General features: G+C 38.9%; 1 protein-coding gene across 1 annotated transcript in view; it reads left to right on the top strand.

Moving 5' to 3' along the window:
- The window catches only part of ralgapa2 (Ral GTPase activating protein catalytic subunit alpha 2), a 355,144-nt gene that overhangs the window by 180,308 nt on the left and 152,302 nt on the right, over nucleotides 1-22,534 (top strand). Inside the window, exons 30-34 of the mRNA XM_052010999.1 lie at nucleotides 3,687-3,797; nucleotides 3,936-4,004; nucleotides 4,099-4,236; nucleotides 9,740-9,923; nucleotides 17,974-18,772. Of these exons, the coding sequence (XP_051866959.1) occupies nucleotides 3,687-3,797; nucleotides 3,936-4,004; nucleotides 4,099-4,236; nucleotides 9,740-9,923; nucleotides 17,974-18,772 (1,301 nt within the window). The remainder of the gene's footprint in view (nucleotides 1-3,686; nucleotides 3,798-3,935; nucleotides 4,005-4,098; nucleotides 4,237-9,739; nucleotides 9,924-17,973; nucleotides 18,773-22,534) is intronic.

Here is a 22,534-nt window from a genome sequence, read left to right as displayed (position 1 = left end):
AAATTAACTTCTGGAAGCCTTGAATGACTCTGTTTCCTCCACCCAGTGAGTTCCAGATCATAAGCAGTCTCGAGCTATTCTTTTAAGTTCCCCACCCTGTATCTTTCACCCATTATTTTGAATCCTTTGGTCCTTTAAGCAACCATAAATGGGAATAGTTTTATTCCCTATTTAGCCTATTGAACCTGTGGTGATCTTGCACATCTCTATAAAACCTCTCTGCTTTCTTTCCTCCAAGGAGAGCAACATCAGCTTGACCTTGTCCAGTCTGATCTTGTACAACGTCCAGTCTGATCTTGTACAACATCCAGTCTGATCTTGTACAGGCCGTTCCCAGGAAATGAACGAGTTCCATGTTTACAGACCTTCATAAGTCAATTTTGACCATGTCAGAAAATACACAAAAATCACTTTTTATGGTAACTATACCTCTACAGTATCATGTTGAATGGTATCAAAAGCACATAAGAGTGATTAAAAAAGAACAATTACTAAGAGTAGAGAGAGAGAGGAAACTAGTTCTGCCATTCATAGGAACAAATGTATATACATATGTTGGACTTCTCAACTTAATATTATGGGAGTTGATTCATATGTAGGGATGCCCGTAAGTTGGGAGTTCGTAACCCCAGGATGGCCTGTAGTTAAAATCCATTCTAGCAAATTGTATCTGCACCTGTTCAGGAATCTTCAGTCCTTTCTAAGTCTAGTGTCCAGAATTGAAGAAAATATATAATTTGTGGCTCAATCAGCCTGTTATAAAGGTTCAACTCAATCTCATTGCTTTTAAATTCTGTGCGTCTGCTTGTGAAGCCAAGGATCCCATATACTTTACTAAACTGTTTGCTGAATGTGTCCTGTCAGTTGCAAAGATTTAACTTATACATACTGTACATTTAGGACTCCCTGTTTATGCACAGTCTTAATAATTGTGCCATTTAGTCTGCATTTTGCTCCTTGTTCTTTCTGCCAAAATGTATAACTTAACCTTTATATTAGCTTCCATCTGCTCCTTGTGCCAACCTAAACATGTCCTTTTGCAATCCATTATTATTCTCATCATTGATTATAACTCCTGCAGCTTTTGTGTCATCTACAGATTTTAATATTTTACTATTCACACCTGAATACAGCTTGTGTGTATTAAAAGAAACAATAGTCTTTGCAGTGGCCCCTGGGAGCAGTATTATTACTACAACCTTCTGCTTCGTATCCATAAGCCACTTTGTTATCATGCTGCCACTAACTTTTTTGATCCATGTTTCTTTATTTTTTAAACTAGCCCCAATTACCGCATTTCTTAGGGAGGAATGGAGGATTATGGCAAGCCTCTCTGTGACCTTCACCCTCGTATACCTTCAGTATCCTTGGATATATACCAGCAAGGAGACTTGTTGAGTTAAAGCAAAGCCAGCTTTTCTAGTACCACCCTTCTTTTCAATTTTCATCCTGTCCATTAGTACTGTTACAATCCCCTTTTGAGATTTTGTCAAAAGACTCAATACAAACTACTCATCAAGTACTTTACCCTTCCTTTCTGGCTCTATCATCTTGGTCCCTATTGACCCATCATTCCTCACATTTCCCTTTACATATCCATAAAAGACTTTCAAGTCCCTTTTAAGATCATTGCCATTTTATTCTCATTTGTTGTATTTGCCTGCCATTAATTTACTTTTCTCTTTCTTAGTTTACTATAATCAGCCTGGTTCTCACGTAAATTATTTACTTGGCAGATGTCATACATTAGCTTTTCTCATTTTCATCATAATTTCCATCTCACCAAGTGAGCTCTGGCTTTTGCTGTCATACCTTCCCCCTCTGGGAGTGAGACTTCATTTTTTTTAAGAGCTTAACTTTCAACATCAGGGTTTTGATCACTCAGTTGAATGTCCTTTTCTTTGGCTTGGCATTTATTTGACTTGATTATGACTTTTGGTTTACAACATTAAAGGTAATGTATAAATACACTTTGTACTAATATAAGCAGAGCCTCAAAGAGCATTTGAAAAGAAAGTAATTTTTTTTAGAACAAAATCAACTTTCATTGAGTGGTTAACCTTATTTAAATCTATCCTGACAAATACCAAAGGGCTTCCATAAGACTTTCAGAAAATATTACACCATTTAAGAAGATTGTTGTGTTATACTGTTTTGTTTTATTTAAAGTCTTAGATCTACATACACTATAGAAGTTCAGATGTTTCGAAGCTGTGGCTTCTTCAGATGTGCCTATTAATAAATGTTGACAATCGAGAGAGCACTTGAGGTTTATGAAATGTCGGTATTTTTCTTAGTTGCAGATACAAAAACATTTTTTTAAATTAATGTGAATCTGCATTTTTACAATGAAATTGGAACTATTATCATTTCAAATGCAAATAATATTTGTATAATGTTAGCCTGTAGCTTATTGTACTTTGGAGTAGAAAAAAATCTGCTAATAAACAGGTTTCTTAGAAATTAGAGTTACAAAGGAAAGGAGACTTTTGATAGTGTGAGCTTTTGTGTTAAATATGTTGTGTATAAAGTCGATATATGTATGAAATTTACTATGTATATCAATGCTAAAACAACAGAAATGTTCAGAATGTTCATGCTGCAACATGCATTTTATCTGCTATTTTAATACTTGTGATGTGCTAAAAGTAAGTGTTTTTAAAATGCATTGATAAGGTTATTTAAAATCCTTTGAAAGGTATGAGGGTATGAGAAATAAGAGCAAGGGTCTGTGTATCTTCCTTTTAAATCCGCTTTACCATTCCTTAATGTCAGGACTGATCTTTGGCAAATCCGCTTTTCTACCCTATGCTCATATCATAGTTAATTAATATCAATTAGTAGATACTCGAATGCACAAAGAAAGTATTGTCATTCTAGCATGTGGTGCAACAAGAAATGATAGGACATACTACTGTTGCAATGTTCTTGCAAAGCTGTGTCTTTTTTTAGTTCACGGTGTTGCTAAACAAAAAGTAAATATTTGCTTGATAATCCTTAAGATTCTGAATGTTAGTTGCATAATGGCTGTGCAGAATATCTTTGTTATGGATGCACAACTTCTAATTAGGCTTTCTTAAGCAACTAACTGTCTTGATAGAAAACAGTCATTTGCAAGCCAGCTGATCTCAATTGTCACAGTTGAAAATCACATCCACTTCATAGACAGGGGTATTACTTAGCCTACTGATGAACAGAGAGAGTTCTTTCATTGTGCATTATAAGATTCTGAGAAGCTAATGATATGTAAGAATCAACGCAAAGATGCACAAAGGAATGGGAGTCCTTGATGTTTGAGAATGGCATATATATAATTGATGTGTCTGGTCAGCTGAGCATTAGTCATGACGAGTGTTAAACAATGTTTATTTGTGAAACCATTTACTGCATTTGGATAACAGAATGCTTGTTTCATCCAGTGCAAATTTATATGATAATATTTTCTTGTTTTCTTTTGGTTACCATGCAAATTAGCTAAATATTGATTACTTTTTATATTATTCTATTGTGAATTAACTCTTATTTTTAATTTTCTTTAGCTGCTGATGAACTTCACAAATCAGCTCACAAACTTAGTTAACCCTAAACTAATTATTTTTCACTGAACATGTCGAGGTTAGATAGTTTTAATAAAAGACAATTTGTATAGTTGTGGTTTATATTTTCACTGCTGTGTTTTTTTGAAGTTCTCCAACAAAGTGGTTGCTGAAGTGGCTTGTGACATGCTGAAGCTGTTGGTTACTCATATGGAAAAGCTTAAGAAGTATGAATCGCAGCTCCCCAAGAAAATTGCTGAGGTAAATTGCTTTCTTTCATAGTTATTTATGAATGTGAAAATCAAATTTCCTTACATGTCATTGAAATTGATCAAAATGTTTGTTAAACAAATGGATTGTGTGTACTTTAATAAAACTGAACAATATTTTTAAATGCAGATCCTTGTTGCCACGATTGCATTTCTCTTGCCCAGTGCAGAACATTCATCCGTTGATGCAGATAAAAGGGTGAGCATGTGGTTTTTATATTACTCCTTTTCAGTTGCATGGCAACACTTCAGACTGAAACTAATGCAGAGCACTGCATTATATTTCCTTCCAGTTAATAGTATCTCTACTACTCTGTCTCTTGGATTGGTGTATGGCAATGTCTGTGGATGCCTTATTGGAGCCTATTAGTGCAGCTTTGATGGAAGACCAAATGGCACGCCAAGCACCATTACTAGACTATATATACAGGGTATGTATGCCTCTTATTGTCCAATAGTTTAGAACTTCCATTACTGAAGGCCATTGTGCTACAAATGTGAGTTTATTGAACAACATTCACATTATGCATGAAAATCAGTTATAATAACTCACCACGAACAAATTGCATCATAATTTGATTTTAGTTTATTTGGAATGTCTTTACACTGGAGGGAGAGTGGCATGGAGTAGTGGGAGTTGGTTGGAGGAGAGGGAGTACAGAAAAGGGTAACCTGTGTTAGGGTGGAGGGAGGATTAACTTAAATGCAATATAGAATCATTACCAACACGTATTATCCAAAAAGTGAAAAGCCTTGAGAAATTCTATGTGGTATTCCGCTGATAAGTACCTACAAGATGCTATAATTCACAAGGTGCATTTTAAGATTTTTTAAGGTATCTTGACTAGTCACCTGTACATCGAAACACACAGTGAAATGCATCTTTTGCGTAGTATTCTGAGGGCAGCCTGTGAGTGTTGCCATGCTTCTGGCACCAACATAGCATGCCCACAACTTCCTAACCCATACGTCTTTGGAATGTGGGAGGAAACCGGAGCACCCGGAGGAAACCCATGTAGACATGGGGAGCATGTACAAATTCCTTACAGATGGTGGCCGGAATTGAACCCGGTTCTCTGGCGCTGTAATAGCATTACGCTAACCGCTACATTACCGTGCCTGTCATTAGATCTAGTTCTACTGAGTGAGGGACCTTCTTGGCTATTTTAAGCATTAGCAGGTCTATGAATTTGATTTAGCATATTATGATGTTAACAAGTATTACTTTGTTCACATGCTTTTCTTCATTCTGTTGATGATATTGACCCTTTCATTGTTTTTTCCTGCCTGTTTTAACTTTGCCAGCTTCCACAATGTGGTTTAAAAACTGAGGCCATTAACTGTCTCTTTCTATTGTAATTGCTCCCCAATCACTGCATGAAACATTGAGCAGAACTTGTTTATGCTTTGATTGATTGGATAACTTTCTCTCTCAACTATAGCACTGTGTTAAATGCAATATAAACTTGTTTTTGCTAGTCAACTTTGGGAAACATTACTGATTAATTGCAGATTTTGCCCAGTGATATTGTTTTAATTGGAAATATGCAACTTAATGGAGACAATTTTATTACTGCATTTGGTTCAGTCCCATGAAGATAACTGACCTTCAAGGAAAGAATCAAAAACTATGATTTTACATAGTGAGAAATTGTATAATTTTGATCAAAGTATTGTTTCATTTTGACTGAATGCCAAAGAACATTGGATTGAAAAAACAATTACTGGAAATGTATATCAGATCAGGTAGCATCTGTGCAGAGAGAAACAGAGTTAACATTTCAGTTAATGATTCCACATCAAGGTTGTGAAGGGTCATTGACCTGAAACACTTTTTCACTCTCCATGGATACTGTCTGACCTGCAGAATATTTCCAGCATGTTTTTGTTTTATTTCATATTTTTACGCACATGCAATTTTGTTTATTTTCAAATGAATGTGGTTATTATCATGTACTGTTTGAAGGGGTGCTGGAAGCAGATTTATAAGTACATTTCAAAAAGCATTCAATGAATACTTGAAAAGGAAAAATTTGGACAGTTTTGGGAAAAGAGCAAGAGCCAAGATTATCAGATACATCTTTCAGAATGGTGACTGATGCCATGGTCTTAACAGCTTGCTTTGTTCTGAGTCATTAAAGGTTATGTCAGATGAACAGTTTCACACTTCTTGTCATTGACTTTGATATGCATTTTACTCAGTATTTATCTTTGATATACTTCATGTAAACTAATGCTCATAATTAGATGCATATTATTTGTCATTAAATTGTATTAGCCTCTGGGCCAGTTAATATTCTTTACTTTCAATGGCTCTAACTTTGCCTTGAGTCAACATGCATAAGCATGTAAGTTTAAGGTGCACTAAGGTGCTATAAAGAATTACTTTTTGTAATCTGAGCAAAGAGCTTCAATTGGCTTCAAGTGTGCTGAATTGTGCCAATTTCTCTCTGAAGATTGAATAATGGGCTCTTGTTTCTTTATGTAATCTGTCAGTGAGTAAAACCTAGTTGCACTTTCTCACTTTTCTCCTTGTTAGCAACAGGATGTAGCTGTGTATGGATTTGTCTTGAATGGAAAACGGTCAGTATGAAAAACAGTGGGGGAAGAAAACACCAAAGCATTTCTTCAGAATATCCTTGTATGAAATTTTGCTGTCTTACAAATTCCTGTGGCTTCTTGTAGTTACGATAATAAATGCCTCTTCCAGGTTGCCTCACAATAAGCAAGTGCTCTTTCTCGAAACAGAACAATTACTTGAGTAGTACTCTTGTAATGTTATCCTCTGTCCTCTCTGTTATTTTGTTGCCTTTATTCAGCACTAGCAAACTCTTTGATTATAGGGCAATCAACAGTTCATGTTTGAGTTATAACGTGAACCTCAATTATATGATTACTGAGAGGGCTAACAGTTGCACCTCAGTGAAAATTAGCTTTAAAGAAGAGCACATTGGCAAGATTGATCATTATATAGTATTTTTTTAAAGGGAAACAAACAAAAGTGATGGGAATTAAAGGGACTCAAGTCCTTAAAAACTGTTCATTAGCTTGTCTTTAACTCTCGTTACTGCAAATTGTTGTATTTAATCCTTTGTTCATGCATATAAATCCCCTTGTCGTCATCAGCAAGTTCTCTGAATCACTAGCCATCCGTCTCCCTTTTTGACTTTAACTACATATTTTCAGTTGCTTTCTGATTTTTTTTCATCCTGCCATTCCTTTCTGCCTTGGCCTGTAATCTGTCCCTGCAAAATTACCCATATATCAAGCCCACTTTGGATCTCGGAACCTGATACATTGTTAAGATATCTTTATTAGTCACATGTACATCGAAACACACAGTGAAATACATCTTTTGCATAGAGTGTTCTGGGGGCAGCCCGCAAGTGTTGTCATGCTTCCGGCGTCAATGTAGCATGCCCACAACTTCCTAACCCGTACGTCTTTGGAATGTGGGAGGAAACCGGAGAACCCAGAGGAAACCCACACAGACACGGGGACAATGTACAAACTCCTTACAGACAATGGGCAGAATTGTACCCGGGTCGCTGGCGCTGTAAAGCATTATGCTAACCGCTACACTATTATGCCAGCCTGGTAAAAATCAAAATTGGCAGTAAAAACCATAAATTTGGGTTTGTAATTTCAATAATTGCACGAGTATTTGGGCTAATATGTTTTTTAGTCCACTGCTTAATTTGTGATGATTTTGACTTGGCTAGGCAAAGCCTCCTTTTGACAAAGTAGTTATCTAATTATCCCTTTGTCATCTTCAAGTTCTCTGAATCACTAGCCATCTCCCACATGGTTAGATATTTATTGAATCCTCATGAGACTTGGATCAGGGCACTTAAAATCTCACCCATGTGAAGAACTTATTTCCTTTCTTCATTGAGGTCAGATTGAATATCCAATTCTCGGACCATGGTCCCTCACTCCCAGTGCAAACCAGCACAATACCCAGTCTTTCACTCTGCCATAATAGGAGAGCACAAAATATCAATGAGATGAAAGAGAGTTGAAGGCCAGCAATCTTGAGCCAGGAATAAAAAATGTGAGAACCAGAAGCAATTAACAGATACTAGGATCAAGCAGTTGGGGTCTGGGAGATCAGCAAAACATAACCCATGTTACTAAACCCACAAAGTGAACATCCAATAGTTATATTATTTGCAAAAATACAGCATGTCCCCGATGACTCTTGCTAATTTTTATAGATGTACCATAGAAGGCAACCTATCTGGATATATCGCAGCTTGGTATGGCAACTGCTCTGCTCCAGACCACAAGAAATTGCAGAGAGTTGTGAACACATCCCAGTCCATCGTGCCAACCAACCTCCCCTCCACCAAATCCGTCTACACTTCCTGCTGTCTCAGGAAGCAGCCAATGTTGTCAAGGACTCCTCCCACCCCAATCATTCTCTCTTCCTCCCCTTGCAGAAGATACAAAAGCTTGAGAACACCTACCACCAGGCTGAAGGACAGCTTCTATCCTGCTGTTATCAGACTCTTGAATGGACCTCTCATAAGCTGAACTCTTGATCTCCCACTCTACCTCATTGTAGCCCTTGCACTTTATTTGTTTACCTGCACTGTACTTTTTCTGTAAATGCAACACTATATTCTGCTTTCTGTTTTCTTTTTACTACCACAATGTAATTATACATGGCCTGATCTGTATGGATGGCATGCAAAAGCTTTTCACTGTATCTAGGTAAATGTGACAATAATAAACCAATACCAAATTCCAACAGTAATGGTCTTTGTACAGTTTTTATTGTATCACAATCTTCAGTCCAATATTCATGCTTTAATATGATTCTTATTAAAACAGCATTCAGCTCTGCTTTTTGCAAAATTGTTACTGGAATTTTACACATTTTGTAAATGCATCCTGGAGCCAGTTTCTCCACTTTGTTTCAGCATGTCTAGGGCCAAAGAGACTTAATGAAGTGAAGCCAACTATGAAGAGTAGCCCAGATATAGCAGCATCCTTATTTACAGGAGGGATGAAGGTGTAGTAGGTCTTGGACCATGACTGGGCTGTGAATTATCCAAGAACTTGCGTGAAGGATACATATCACAGACCATCACTGAATCAACATGATACCTTTTTTTCATTTTCTGCTGTAATTAGCTTTATGACTGTGAGGTTTCTGATTATACTATTAGTTTAAATAGTTTTGTTTCGTGAACGCATTGTAAAGACAGACTGTTTTTGTTGTGAGGGGATATTTATTCACTTAGCTTGTATAGATTCAATCCAATGACCCAGTGATGAAAAGATACGATCGGCAAGGCCCCAATGAGGAGAGACATTTATGTTTTAAAACAATTGGTTGTTGGGCTGTATTAAGTAACAAGTTTATTCATAAGTAGCTAGCTTTAAACATTTTGTTTAAAATTGTTTCTATTTTTATTTTCCTTTAAGTTTTTAATCAAGGTTAGTTTCCTAAGAGAAGTCCTCAAGAGTTTTAATATCAAAGTTTTGAACCTATTGTAATTCAGACTTGAATTGCTGGTTTACCTTGTCATTTTTAGAAATAAGAAATGACACGATTGGTGGAAATAAAATGATTCCAAGTAAATCTTGAATAGCATTCCATCGATTATCACATTAAGAATTCACTTTATCTTTATTTAATTAAGGATGAACTTTACATTGTTCACATGCTTGTAAATGCAGTGCCAGAGATGCAGTCTTAGATGTGATTAGTCACTGTGCGTCAGCTTTGCTTTTAATTAGGTCCTGGAGGAGCAGAGCAACATGGGATTGACAGAAAGAGAAATGGTGCTGCCATTTCATTGTGTTGTTTACTAAATAAGTTAACAGAAGCTGCAGTGTCAGGTAACTCATAAACTTAGCTCAATGAATCAGATCATAACTGTGTATGGGATTCATTGTACCCATCTGTTGCTTTTTGTTTTACAGGTATTGCACTCCTGTGTTTATGGCTCTAACCTCTTTACCCAACAAAGTCAATACCTCCTGACTCTTGCAGATGTCTCTTCTACAGAATATGATCCATTTTTGACATTGGGAAATGTCAAAAATTCTGAACCAACACATTCATATGTCCCAAGAGATTTAGGCAGCCTTCTTACTGTCACTGAAAGTAAGTGTTTCACATGTAGAATATTTCTTGCTGAATTGCAGTTCTCAAGATATCTCCAATTGAAGCTGTTCCACTTTATTGAAGGCTAAAGAAATTCTTTTATGGAAATAAACTCTGTTCCTGGGGATGTTAATACACTAATTCAAAAATGATGGTTTGGTACTATCACAGCCACAGACCTTAAACTAAAGGGAAATAGTTTTGAGTGTATGATCTAGATTTTCCATTTCACATTATCTTAATGCAAGAATTAACCCACTTCAGATTAACACTGGTCTTAATGCAATGCTGACTGGAAAATTTTGGCTGGAGTACCATTTTTTGTTTGCAAGGATTTTTAAGTTGTGTTAAATGTTGTTACATGATACGTCCAGTCATGGTTATTAACTGATTACCAATGATTTGAATGCATTTACAAATTAATTATTTAGTTGAATTATATATTGGTATTTTGAGTCCGGGCATCACGGCTCCATGCAAACCGATGCAGCATATTCATGTATTAAATAAAATAGGTGTTTTACTACCATTTCCAGATTTTGGTTTTGATTGAAGTAAGATCAAAGAAAAGATGAACATCAAAACTAGCATTGGGAGAATTTTGATTTGATTTTGAAAAGTAGAAGTTTACAATAAAAATCATCAAACCTATTGGACAATTAATGAGCTGGAAATGCATTTTGGGATTACTGCTTATGCTTGTGTAAACATGGAAGTTCCAAGCACCATTTATAGTATGGAGTCTACCCTCAGAACCTATACAGGGTCAGATTTGGCACAGATAATTTTCCATTAGAGTCATAGAGTTATACAGCATGGAAACAGGCCCTTGGTCCAACTGGTACGTGCCAACCAAGATGCCCATTTGGTCCATAACCCTCTAAACCTTTCCTATCCATGTACCTGTCCAAGTGACCTCTTAAATGTTGCTAATGCACCTGTCTTAACCACTTCATCTGGCAACTTATTCCATATATGGACCACCCTCTGGGTGAAAAAGTTGCCCCTCGAGTACCTGTTAAATCTCTCCCCTCTCACCTTAAACCTATGCCGTCCAGTTCTTGATTGCCCAACCCTGGGAAAAAGACATGATTTTATACACCTCTTTAAGATCGCCCCTCATCCTTCTGCGTTCCAATGAATGAAGTCCTAGCCTGCTCAACTTCTCTCCATGACTCGGTCCCTCAAGTCCTGGCAACATCCTCATAAATCTTTTCTGCAATCTTCCAGCTTAAAGGCATCTTTCCTGTAGAAGGGTGGCCAAAACTGAACACAATATTCCAAATGCAGCGTCACCAATGTATTGTACAACTGCATCATGACGTCCCACCTTCAATGCCCAATGCCCTGACTGATGAAGACCAGCTGTCTCCCTGTGCCACCAGTTTCAGGGAACCATGTACTTGTAGTCCGAGGTACCTCTGTTCTACAGCATTCCCCAGGCCCCTACCATTCACTATGAAAGTCCTACCATGATTTGTCTTCTCAAAATGTAACATCTAATTCCAAATAAGTTCATTTCAGTGGAGGAGGATGTCTGCAAAAAAAATTGAGATTAAATGTTTATAGTTTCTTTTGAAACTTATTTAATTGTTTTTAGGGCTTGAGCTTTTACTTTTTATCATAATTTAATTTTTAGTTAATTAGTTTTGGAATGTTCTGCATATTAGAAATATTTGGCTCTTGACAGCAGTAACGTCCTGCCAAGCTGAACCACCTTTGTAGGTTTTTTCAGTTGTTTCATTGGAGTGGTTGCTTGGGAGTGGGTAAGGGGAAAGCTTGTTCCGGCCCTTTGACGGGATTTAGTGCTAAAGATCCAACTGCCTTCTTCTGGCAAGCTCCTACTAGTTGTTTTCTGGCAAGGATGTGCCCAGTAAGTGGAAGACCTTCAAAGGCGAAATTTTGAGAGTGCAGAGTTTGCATGTTCCTGCCAGGATTAAAGGCAAAGTTAACAAGCAGAGGGAACCTTGGTTTTCAAGGGATATTGGTGATCTGGTTAAGAAAAAGAGAGAGGTGTATAGCAGGTATAGGCAACTAGGAACAAATGAGGTACTTGAGTATAGAAAAAGTAAGAAAATACTAAAAAAGGAAATCAGGAAGGCAAAAAGAAGACATGAGGTTGCTTTGGCAGGTAATGTGAAGGTAAACCCGAAGGGTTTCTTCAAGTATATGAAGAGTAAAAGGATAGTAAGGGACAAAATTGGTCCCCTAGAAGATCAGAGTGGTCGGCTATGTGTGGAGCCTCAGGAGATGGGGGAGATCTTTAACAGTTTTTTTGCATCAGTATTTACTCAGGAAACTGGCATCGTGGATATGGAAGGAAGGGAAACAGGCAATAGTGTCATGGAACATATAGAGATTAAGGAGGAGGAGGTGCTTGCTGCTTTACAGCGAATAAAGGTAGATAAATCCCCCAGGTCTGACAAGATATTTCCTTGGACATTGAGAAAGATGAGAGAGAGGCGGGCAGGCAGAGGGGGAGGTGTGGCCATGATGGTTAGTAGTGATATAAAATCAATAGAAAGGAAGGACATTGGGTCAGAAGAGGTGGAATCCTTATGGGTGGAGCTAAGAAATAGCAAGGGTAAAAGGACAATCGTAGCAGTTATATATAGGCCCCCAAATAGCAGTCAGGAAGTGGACGATAAGTTGCAGTTTGAGATAGAAAAAGCATTCCAGAGTGACAATGTGAAGATAATTATGGGGGATTTTAACATGAAGGTGGACTGGGAAATCCAGCAAGGCAGTAGAACTCAGGAGAGTGAGTTTGTGGAATGTCTACGGGACAGTTTTTTGGAGCAACTTGTTGATGAGCCCACCAGGGGATCGGCTGTTTTAGATTGGGTGCTGTATAATGAACCGGAGGTGATTAGGGAACTAAAGGTAAAGGATCCACTGGGAACTAGTGATCATAATATGATTGAGTTCAGTTTCAAATTTGAGAAGGAGAAGCTGATAACTGGTGTATCGATATTTCAGTGGAACAAAGGATATTACAATGGTATGAGAGAGGAGTTGGCCCAAATTGATTGGAAGAGTAAGCTAGCTGGAGGGACGGCGGAGGAGAAATGGAAGGAATTTCTAAAAAAAAAATAAGGAAAATGCAGGATAGATATATTCCAAGAAAAAATAAGGTTTTGAATGGAAAAAGGCACAAATGTGGATAACGAGAGAGGTGAAGGCTAAAATAAGAACAACAGGGAGGGCATACAAGGAAGCAAAAATTAGTGGGAAAACAGAAGACTGGGAAACTTGTAAAAACCTGCAGAAAGAAACTAAGAAGGTCGTTAGGAAAGAAAAGATGAATTATGAAAGGAAGTTGGTGGATAACATTCATAAGGGTACTAAGAGTTTTTTTAAATATATAAGGAGTAAAAGACAGACACGGGTTGATATAGGACCAATTGATAACGGTGCAGGAGAGATTATAATGGATGATAAAGAGATGGCAGAGGAACTGAATGAGTATTTTGCATCGGTCTTCACTATGGAGGACATCAGCAATGTGCCGGTTAGTTAGGAGTCTCACGGAATGGAACTGAGTTCAGTTAAGATTACTAGAGAGAAGGTGCTAGGAAAACTAAATGGGCTAAAGATTGATAAATCTCCTGGACCGGATGAGGTGCATCCCCAGGTTCTGAAGGAGGTGGCTTTAGAGATAGCGGAGGCATTGGTGATAATTTTCCAGGAATCGATAGACTCCGGCATGGTTCTGGAGGACTGGAGGGTTGCAAATATAGTTCTGCTGTGTAAGAAAGGTGGGAGGCAGCATAAAGGAAATTACAGATCTATTAGTCTGACGTCAGTGGTTGGAAAGTTATTGGAATCTATCCTCAAGGATGGAGTTATGGAATACCTAGAGGTGCAAGGCAAGATAGGTCCTAGCCAACATGGTTTTGTTAAGGGAAGATCCTGCCTGATCAACCTATTGGAGTTTTTTGAAGAAATCACAGGTAGGGTGGATAAGGGAGAGGCGGTAGATGTTGTGTATTTAGATTTTCAAAAGGCCTTCGACAAGGTGCCACATAAGAGACTGATTAATAAGATGAGAGGTCATGAAATTACAGGTAGGATAACAGAATGGGTGGAGCATTGGCTGGTTGGCAGGAAGCAACAGGTGGGAATAAAAGGATCTCGTTCTGGTTGGCCACCGGTTACTAGTGGTGTTCCGCGGGGGTCGGTGTTGGGGCCGCTTCTTTTTACCTTGTACATTAATGATTTAGATGATGGAGTAAGTGGTTTTGTGGCTAAGTTTGCGGATGACACCAAGATAGGTGGAGGAGTAGGGAGTATTGAGGAGACAGGAAGGTTGCAGAGAGACCTAGATAGTTTAGGAGAATGGGCAAGGAAATGGCAGATGAGATTCAATGTTGAGAAATGTGCAGTTGTACACTTTGGAAACAGAAATAAATGGGCAGATTATTATCTAGAAGGAGAGAAAATTCAAAGTACAGAAGTACAAAGGGACTTGGGGGTACTCGTGCAGGATACCCTAAAGGTTAACCACCAGGTCAAATCGTCAGTAAGGAAAGTGAATGCTATGTTGGCATTCATTTTGAGAGGTATAGTATATAAAAGTAGGGAAGTGTTGATGAGGTTCTACAGGGCACTGGTGAGGCCCCATTTGGAATACTGTGCAGTTTTGGGCCCCATATCTTAGGAAGGATGTGCTGATGTTGGAGAGGGTTCAGAGGAGATTTATGAGGATGATTCCTGGAATGAAAGGGCTTACATATGATGAGCGTTTGTCGGCTCTTGGACTGTACTCACTGGAGTACAGAAGAATGAGAGGGGACCTCATAGAGACATTTAAAATGTTGAAAGGACTGGACAGAGTAGATGTGGCTAGGCTGTTTCCCTTGGTGGGTGAGTCCAGGACCAGAGGGCACAATCTTAGAATTAGAGGGTAAGTTTCAAAACAGATGAGGAGAAATTTCTTTAGCCAGAGGGTGGTTAATTTGTGGAATTCCTTGCCAGGTACAGCAGTGGAGGCCAGATCATTGGAGGCGTTTAAGGAAGAGATAGATATCTAAATAGTCGGGGTATCAAGGGATATGGGGATAAGGCTGGAAATTGGGGTTAGAATAGTTTTTTTTCCTCCCTTCCCCCCCATTTCTCATTTCTTTTTCTTTTTTCCCTTTTCCTTGCAGCAGACTCGATGGGCCGAATGGCCTACTTCTGCTCCCTTGTCTTGTGATCTTGTGATGAGTGTAGAAATTGCAGGGGCCCTGGCAGATGTATTTAAAATGTTTTTAGCCACTGTTGCGGTGCCGGAGGACTGGAGGGTAGCTCATGTAGTTCCATTGTTTAAAAAAGGATCTAAAAGTAAACCAGGTAATTACAGGCCAGTGAGCCTGACATCAGTAGTGGGTAAATTATTGGAAGGTGTTCTGAGAGATCGGATATACAAGTACTTGGATAGCCAAGGGCTGATTAAGGATAGTCAGCATGGCTTTGTGCATGGTAGATCATGTTTAATGAATCTTTTAGAGTTTTTTGAGGAGGTTACCAAGAAAGTAGATGAAGGAAAGGCTGTGGATGTTGTCTACATGGACTTTAGTAAGGCCTTTGACAAGGTCCCTCATGGGAGGTTAGTTCAGAAGGTTCAGACACTAGGTATTCATGGAAAGGTTGTAAACTGGATTTGAAATTGGCTGCATGGGAGAAGACAGACTGGTAGTGGATGATTGTTTCTCAGACTGGAGGCCTGTTACTAGTGGTGTGGCTCAGGGATCTGTGCTGGGGCCATTGTTGTTTGTTGTCTATATCAATGATCTAGATGATAATGTGGTAAATTGGATCAGCAAGTTTGCTGATGATACTAAGTTTGGAGGTGTAGTGGACAGCGAGGAAGGCTTTCAAAGCTTGCAGAGGGATCTGAACCAACTGGAAGAATAGGCCAGAAAATGGCAGATGGAATTTAATGCAGACAAGTGTGAGGTGTTGCATTTTGGAAGGACAAATCAAGGTAGGACATACACAGTAAATGGTTGGGCACTGAGTAGTGCAGAGGAACAAAGGGATCTGGGAGATCAGATACATAATCCCCTGAAAGTGGCGTCGCAGGTAGAAAGGGTTGTAAAGAAGGCTCTTGGCGTCCTAGCATTCATAAATCAAAGTATTGAGTATAGGAGTTGGGATGTTATGGTTAGGTTGTATAAGACATTGGTGAGGCCAAATTTGGAGTATTGTGTGCAGTTCTGGTCACCTAACTATAGGAAGGATATTTGTAAGATTGAAAGAGTGCAGAGGAGATTTACTGGAATGTTGCTGGGTCTTCAGGAGTTACAGGGAAAGATTGAACAGGTTAGGACTTTATTCCTTGGAGCGCAAAAGAATAAGGGGAGATTTGATAGAGGTTTACAAAATTATGAGGGGTATAGACAGAGTTAATGCAAGTAGGCTCTTTCCACTTAGATTGGGAGAGATAAGTACAAGAGGACATGGCTTTAGGGTGAAAGGGGAAAAGTTTAGGGGGAATATTAGGGAGAACTTCTTCACTCAAAGAGTGGTGGGAGTATGGAATGGGCTGCCATCTGATGTAGTAAATGCAGGCTCACTCTTGAGTTTCAAGAATAAATTGGATGGATACATGGACGGGAGAGGTCTGGAGGGTTGTGGACTGGGTGCAGGTAAATGGGACTAGCGGAATACCGTTTCGGCACAGACTAGAAGGGTCGAATGGCTTGTTTTCTGTGCTGTAGTGTTCTATGACATGTAAATGAGTTCAGTGAAAATGATCTGTACAGACCACTCAACAAACCCCTTTTTTTAAAACTGGAAATGCAAGAGACTGCAGATGCTGGAATCTGGAGCAACAAACAATCTACTGGAAGAACTCCGTGTGTCAAGCAGCATCTGTGGGAGGAAAGGAATTGTCGACATTTCAGGTCGAAACCCTGCATCAGTCCTGATAATTCCTTTCCTCCCACAGATGCTGTTTGACCCATTGAATTCTTTCAGCAGATTGTTTGTTGCTCTTTTTATTTAAAATGACACTCACTTGGTTCAAAATCACAAACAGCAGTCGTGAGGCTGTGCGCCATTCACTCTCCCCTTTGCAACTGTTCCCCATTTCCAAGGCACCAGTGCAATATGTACAACCGTACTTGGGGATTATGGCTTGTCATTGCAATGCACAGAACATAACACCAATGAAATATGTTTGTCATATTGGGGCTTAGTTCTGACAGGCTAGTTTTCAGAACTCCATTGTGGCCCACGTACTGATGCAAGCTTGCATTCAGAACAGCTCATTTCATTTTGGCAAAGCATAATTTTGGTTGCAAACAGGTGCACAGCAGCATTTTAGTGCAGGGTTATTATTCTCAACAAGGAATGAGGAGAGAAAGTGGGTTGCTAAACTTCAAGATAGATGTAGCATAATTTTCTTTCTTGCTTGTAAAATTGACAAATTAAATAGGTGCTTCCAGATAAAAGCCTATTTTTTTTTGCATTCCCTGTTGGCTGTGACCTCGTCGTCGTCGTCTGAAACTGTACCATGAAAAAAAGGAACATTGAAATTATCTTGCTAAATGGTGAAGGAGAAAACACTGTTTTAGTCATTGTACCTTGTAACTGCCACTTCCACAATAATTACTTCCATTGAGGGGCATTTCCAGCAATGAATTTCAGTCTCATGAAAGCATACAAACTGGAAAAAGTTGGTGACGTGCATTCTACCTGGATCGGTATTGCAACAGAGGGTCTGAATCTCTATGGATCTTGAAGTCTGGCTATCACTTTTGCTGGTGGCGTTGGCCAGAAGGTCTTGACATTTGTAGTCTGGCTTGCAGCTGCTGTTCTGGAAAGTTTGCAGGTACATCTGTGTTTTTTGCCCAGATTTGAGGTCAGAAGTTCATGCAAAAACTCAGTGTATATTAGGCTGGACAGATCCATTCAAATGATCTGATTTATAAAATACAGATGTAATCTGGTCAGGCTAGGAAAAGAGAAAAATAAATATTAAGGTTGCTATTTTTTAACATGGTGTTAAATTGAGATGCATTGTTTTATGTATTTTAATATTCTTTGTTATTGCTCATTACAGGTAAGAAGAGGAGAAGTTTGGAGTTGATCCCTCTTACTGCACGTATGGTAATGACACACCTGATTAATCATTTAGGTCATTATCCACTCAGAGGAGGTCCTGCCATACTTCATAGCCTCATCAGTGAGAATCATGACAACCCTTATGTGGAATCATCAGACCTATCTGCAGAGGTTTTCAAAAGCCCAAATTTGCAACTTTTTGTGCTCAATGACAGCACCCTAATTTCCTACCTTCAAATTCCTGCTGAAGCAGTAATGTTAGAAAGGACGTCTGGTAGTGAGCCAAGCCTACCTGCATCGGATGTGAGGGTGATTGTCCGTGATATCTCTGGAAAGTATTCTTGGGATGGTCGGATTCTGTATTGTCCATTTAGCAATCCAATGACCTGTTCTAAAGACAGTAGGGCATCCCCAAGTACAAATGTTACTTTTGTGGTTGATGGTCAGCCTGACATGCAGAAGCCTGACTGCAGTGCTCATCAAATAGAACAAGATAATCTTGATCAGCTGCTTGAAAACTTAGTTGACACCAGTCCAGAATGCTTGCCACATCCACGGCTGGGACTCAGTGAACCAGCACCACCACCAATTGGAATGAATAGTGATCAGGAAAAGAACATCATGGATACTATAATGAGACAAAGCAATCAGGAGGAGGAATACATTTGTAGGTGGAGCAAGGATCATTGTATGAGTGTGGCCAGTCAAAAAGAATCTACTCATCAGGAACCTCAGGCACCCTTTTACTACTGTAGACTGTTTCTTAATGACATGGGAATGAATTCTTGGGACCGAAGGTAAGCTATAAATCTTTCTAAAAGTCTTCAAATTTAGTGTATCATCCAGATCAGTGGAAATCTTTGAAGGCACTCCATGCAATATACTGGTCAGTTTTCCTGCAGCCCAATCTCTGAGGCACTTCAGTATTCAGTGAAAATTGGCAAATTGTATCAATGAAAAGCTGGGGGAGGCATTCATTATAAAGAAAGACAATTAAAGTAAATCTCTGCAATAAATGTATACTTCCATTGGTTCAGTGCATTATTTAGATAGCTTGGAAACAGGTTTTTATCATTGATCCTATGACAGGTCACTAACACTGATAGAGATTTTTGAGTTTTATGGTGATGATACACTGAACTATTTTTGTGCAATGCAAATGAATAATATTGAATAATTAATAATGAATAAGCAACTTTGCTGAAGCAAAAACTTTTGAAGTTAAAAATACAACAGTGTTTTGTTTCTGAATACCTTTTTAATTGTTCTGTCTTTTTAAATGCAGGAAAGTAGAATTGTTGAAAGGCACACAATAAAAGGGCATTTTAATGAAATTATAAAGTTAAAATAAAATTAAAAGTGTGCAATAGAGCAAAGACATTTAAAAATGGAAGTAACATTGGAAAAGGAAGTCGCTTCCAAGTTAGGGAAAAGATCATATTTCGTGGAATCAAGGCATCATATTGGTATAAAGTTCTGAGTATATATTCTAAGTTGGTCTAGCTGAAAGTTGGTTTGTTTTTGAAAAACATTAAACATGATAAATCATGTAAATTATACCAATCTTTTGCTGGCCCAATTAATTGGCTTTTTACAATGTATACAAAGCAAAACAAAAGCAACAAGTGTATATTCAGAAATGCTTCCATGACATTTTTTTCCACAGAGCCTTTGAAATCTCATGTGTCTTTAAAGTTATTTGAAGAAAATCAGTTCAACAATATTCTGTTTGTCTGTTTGGCACCACCCTCATTTGGAGACTGCCTATTTAGCTGTGGGGGTAAAATGTCAAGGTTTAGGAAGAGATCAAGACCTTCAAATGAAAATAATGGAGATGTTAAAGATAGATAATTTGCTGAATGAATACAGTCCAGTGAAATATTTAATTTTTCTACTTGCACTTTTAAACCTTTATTGTGACATTAGAAATTTGTGTTAGGGACAAAAATGGCAGCTGGAAAACATTTTCCAAAAGCATTTTGGTTGATTTAAGGGGTCCTTGTGGCTGAACAATGTCATTAGAGAGCATGTTATAGAGGCAAAACCCATTACATTTGAGGACTGAAATTATAATGAGAAGCACTGAGCCAAATTATGACAGAAATCTGGCAGCAGGGAGTCATGTTGTGCAGGCAGGAGGAGTGCACATACTGAAGTTCTTTATATACACACACATGTCTAATTTGATTTAATTTATTTCATCCTCTTTGTTCACTGTTCATTACTTAATGCCTCCCTTTGGTGCAATATTTCATCGTGACCACATATCCACACCATCAATGACTCTGCTTATTCTCATCTCCCACCTCAATCAATTCCCTATCTGTATCAATAGGTTGCTCCCAATTCCGTTTTGGTCAACGTTCTCTTATCGAATGCTTTCTGTAAATTCATGTAATTAACATCCTAAGTTACTCTTTACCTGCTATGCTGACTCTTTCCACTTGGTTTGTATGTGTAAGTGGTTAATTACTCTTTACTTAACAAAAGGTGCCAGTAACATTTCCACAATTGACATTAGACATGTAGAATTATAATTTCCTAGTTAACCTCTCCTGCCTTAATTAAAGGCAATTGGAAATTTTCCAATCTTTGGAATATCACACTCAGAGAATCTGTAATTTCCTAATCTACATTTGTTTTAATACTTTAGGATTTGATAATTTCTACCTCCAAAGAGAGGTCTACCTTTGGTCTCATTTTCTCCACTAAGTTTGTTTAATGCATTTATTCTAGTGAATTAATCCCTTCGATTTAATTCTAATTTTGTTGTATCTCTGGTACTTTATCCTCATTCTGTACTATGAAAACTGATATAAATTAGTTTATCAAGGCAATAATTTCCTAATATTTTGTTTTCCAATTGCAATAACACCCACCTCTGTCCTTAAAGGACCCAGATTGGCTGTTCTTTTTCTCTTAGTAAACAGGAATGCCTTCAGTATTTTACACAATATACCTCTCAATTTTTTTTCATCTTTGCAACTCTTTCTGCATTTTTGTTCATACATCCACAGGGCATGGGCCTCACTGGCTGGGTTAGTATTTACTACCTATTTCTAATTGCTAGATCAAGAGTGGGTTACCAAAGTACTACCAGTACGTCTCCTGTCCCACCAGGGGCCCTAACACCCTTGACTTTTGTTATACAACCATCAAAGATGCTTTCTGAGCCACACCTTGCCCTCAATTTGGTATACCTGACCACAAGGCTGTGCTCCTCCTCCCTGCATACAAACTGAAACGGGAGGATCCAGTACAGAGAGTTGTGCAATGCCAGTCTGAGGAAATAGATGAGCTTCTACACGACTGCTTTGAGTCAGTGGACTGGTCCATGTTCAAAGACTCAGCTGCCAGCCTTGATGAGTATGTCACCACCATTACAGACTTTTGTCAGCAAGTGTGTTGAGGACTGTGTACTAAAGAGGACAATACAGGTGTTCGCAAACCGGAAACCATGGATGAACCGGGAGATCCACTCCTCACTGAAGTCGAGGACTGCTGCATTCAAATCTGGTGACCCTGACCTTTACAAGAAATCAAGATAAGACCTCTGGAAAGCTATCAGGAATGCCAAGAGACAATACTGGTTCAAAATAGAGTCCCAGACCAGCTGTCAGTTATGGCAGGGCTTACACGCTATAACAGGCTACAAAATCAAGTCAGGGTAGCATAGTTAACAATATCGCATCCCTCCTGATTAGCTTAACGCATTCTATGCGCGTTTTGAACAGAAGGGAAGTGGATTGTTTGACAGCCTCCAATGCAACTGAACCAGTGGTCACCATTGAGGACACAAGATCAGTCTTCCGGAGAGTGAGCCCAAGGAAAGCATCCGGCCCGGATGGTGTCCCTGGCTGTGTGTTCAGATCTTGTGCTGATCAGCTGGCAGTGGGATTTGCAGACATATTTAACCTCTTCCTGCTTCAGTCTGAGGTTCCCACCTGTTTTAAGAAGACCACTATCACCCCGGTACCGAAGAAAAGCATGATGTGCTTCGAGAGGCTGGTCATGGCACACATTAATTCCAGCCTCCCAGACAACCTCGACCCACTGCAATGCGCCTACTGCTGAAACAGGTCTACAGTGGATGCCATCTCCCTGGCCCTACACTCAGCTCTGGAGCATCTGGACAGTAAAGACACCTACGTTAGACTATTGTTTATTGACTACAGCTCTGCCTTCAATACTATAATTCCAAGCAAACTCATCACCAAACTCCGAGACCTGGGACTCAACACTTCCATCTGTAACTGGATCCTTGACTTTCTCATCAATAGACCGCAATCAGTGAAGATAGGCGGCAACACCTCCAGCATGATTATTCTTAATGTTGGTACCCCACAAGGCTGTGTCCTCAGCCCTCTACTCAATTCCTTATCTACTCATGACTGCGTGGCCAGATTCTGCTCTAACTCCATCTACACGTTTGCAGATGATACCACTGCAGTAGGCCGTATCTCAAGTAATGATGAGTCGGAGTACAGGAAGGAGATAGAGAGCTTGATGACATGGTGTTCTGACACCAACCTTTCCCTCAATGTCAGCAAAACAAAAGA

The sequence above is a fragment of the Pristis pectinata genome, chromosome 3 (genome assembly GCF_009764475.1).
Source record: "Pristis pectinata isolate sPriPec2 chromosome 3, sPriPec2.1.pri, whole genome shotgun sequence".
Classification (NCBI taxonomy): domain Eukaryota; kingdom Metazoa; phylum Chordata; class Chondrichthyes; order Rhinopristiformes; family Pristidae; genus Pristis; species Pristis pectinata.
Note: the sequence above shows the minus strand (reverse complement) of the source record. Positions and strands in the feature narration are given on the sequence as shown.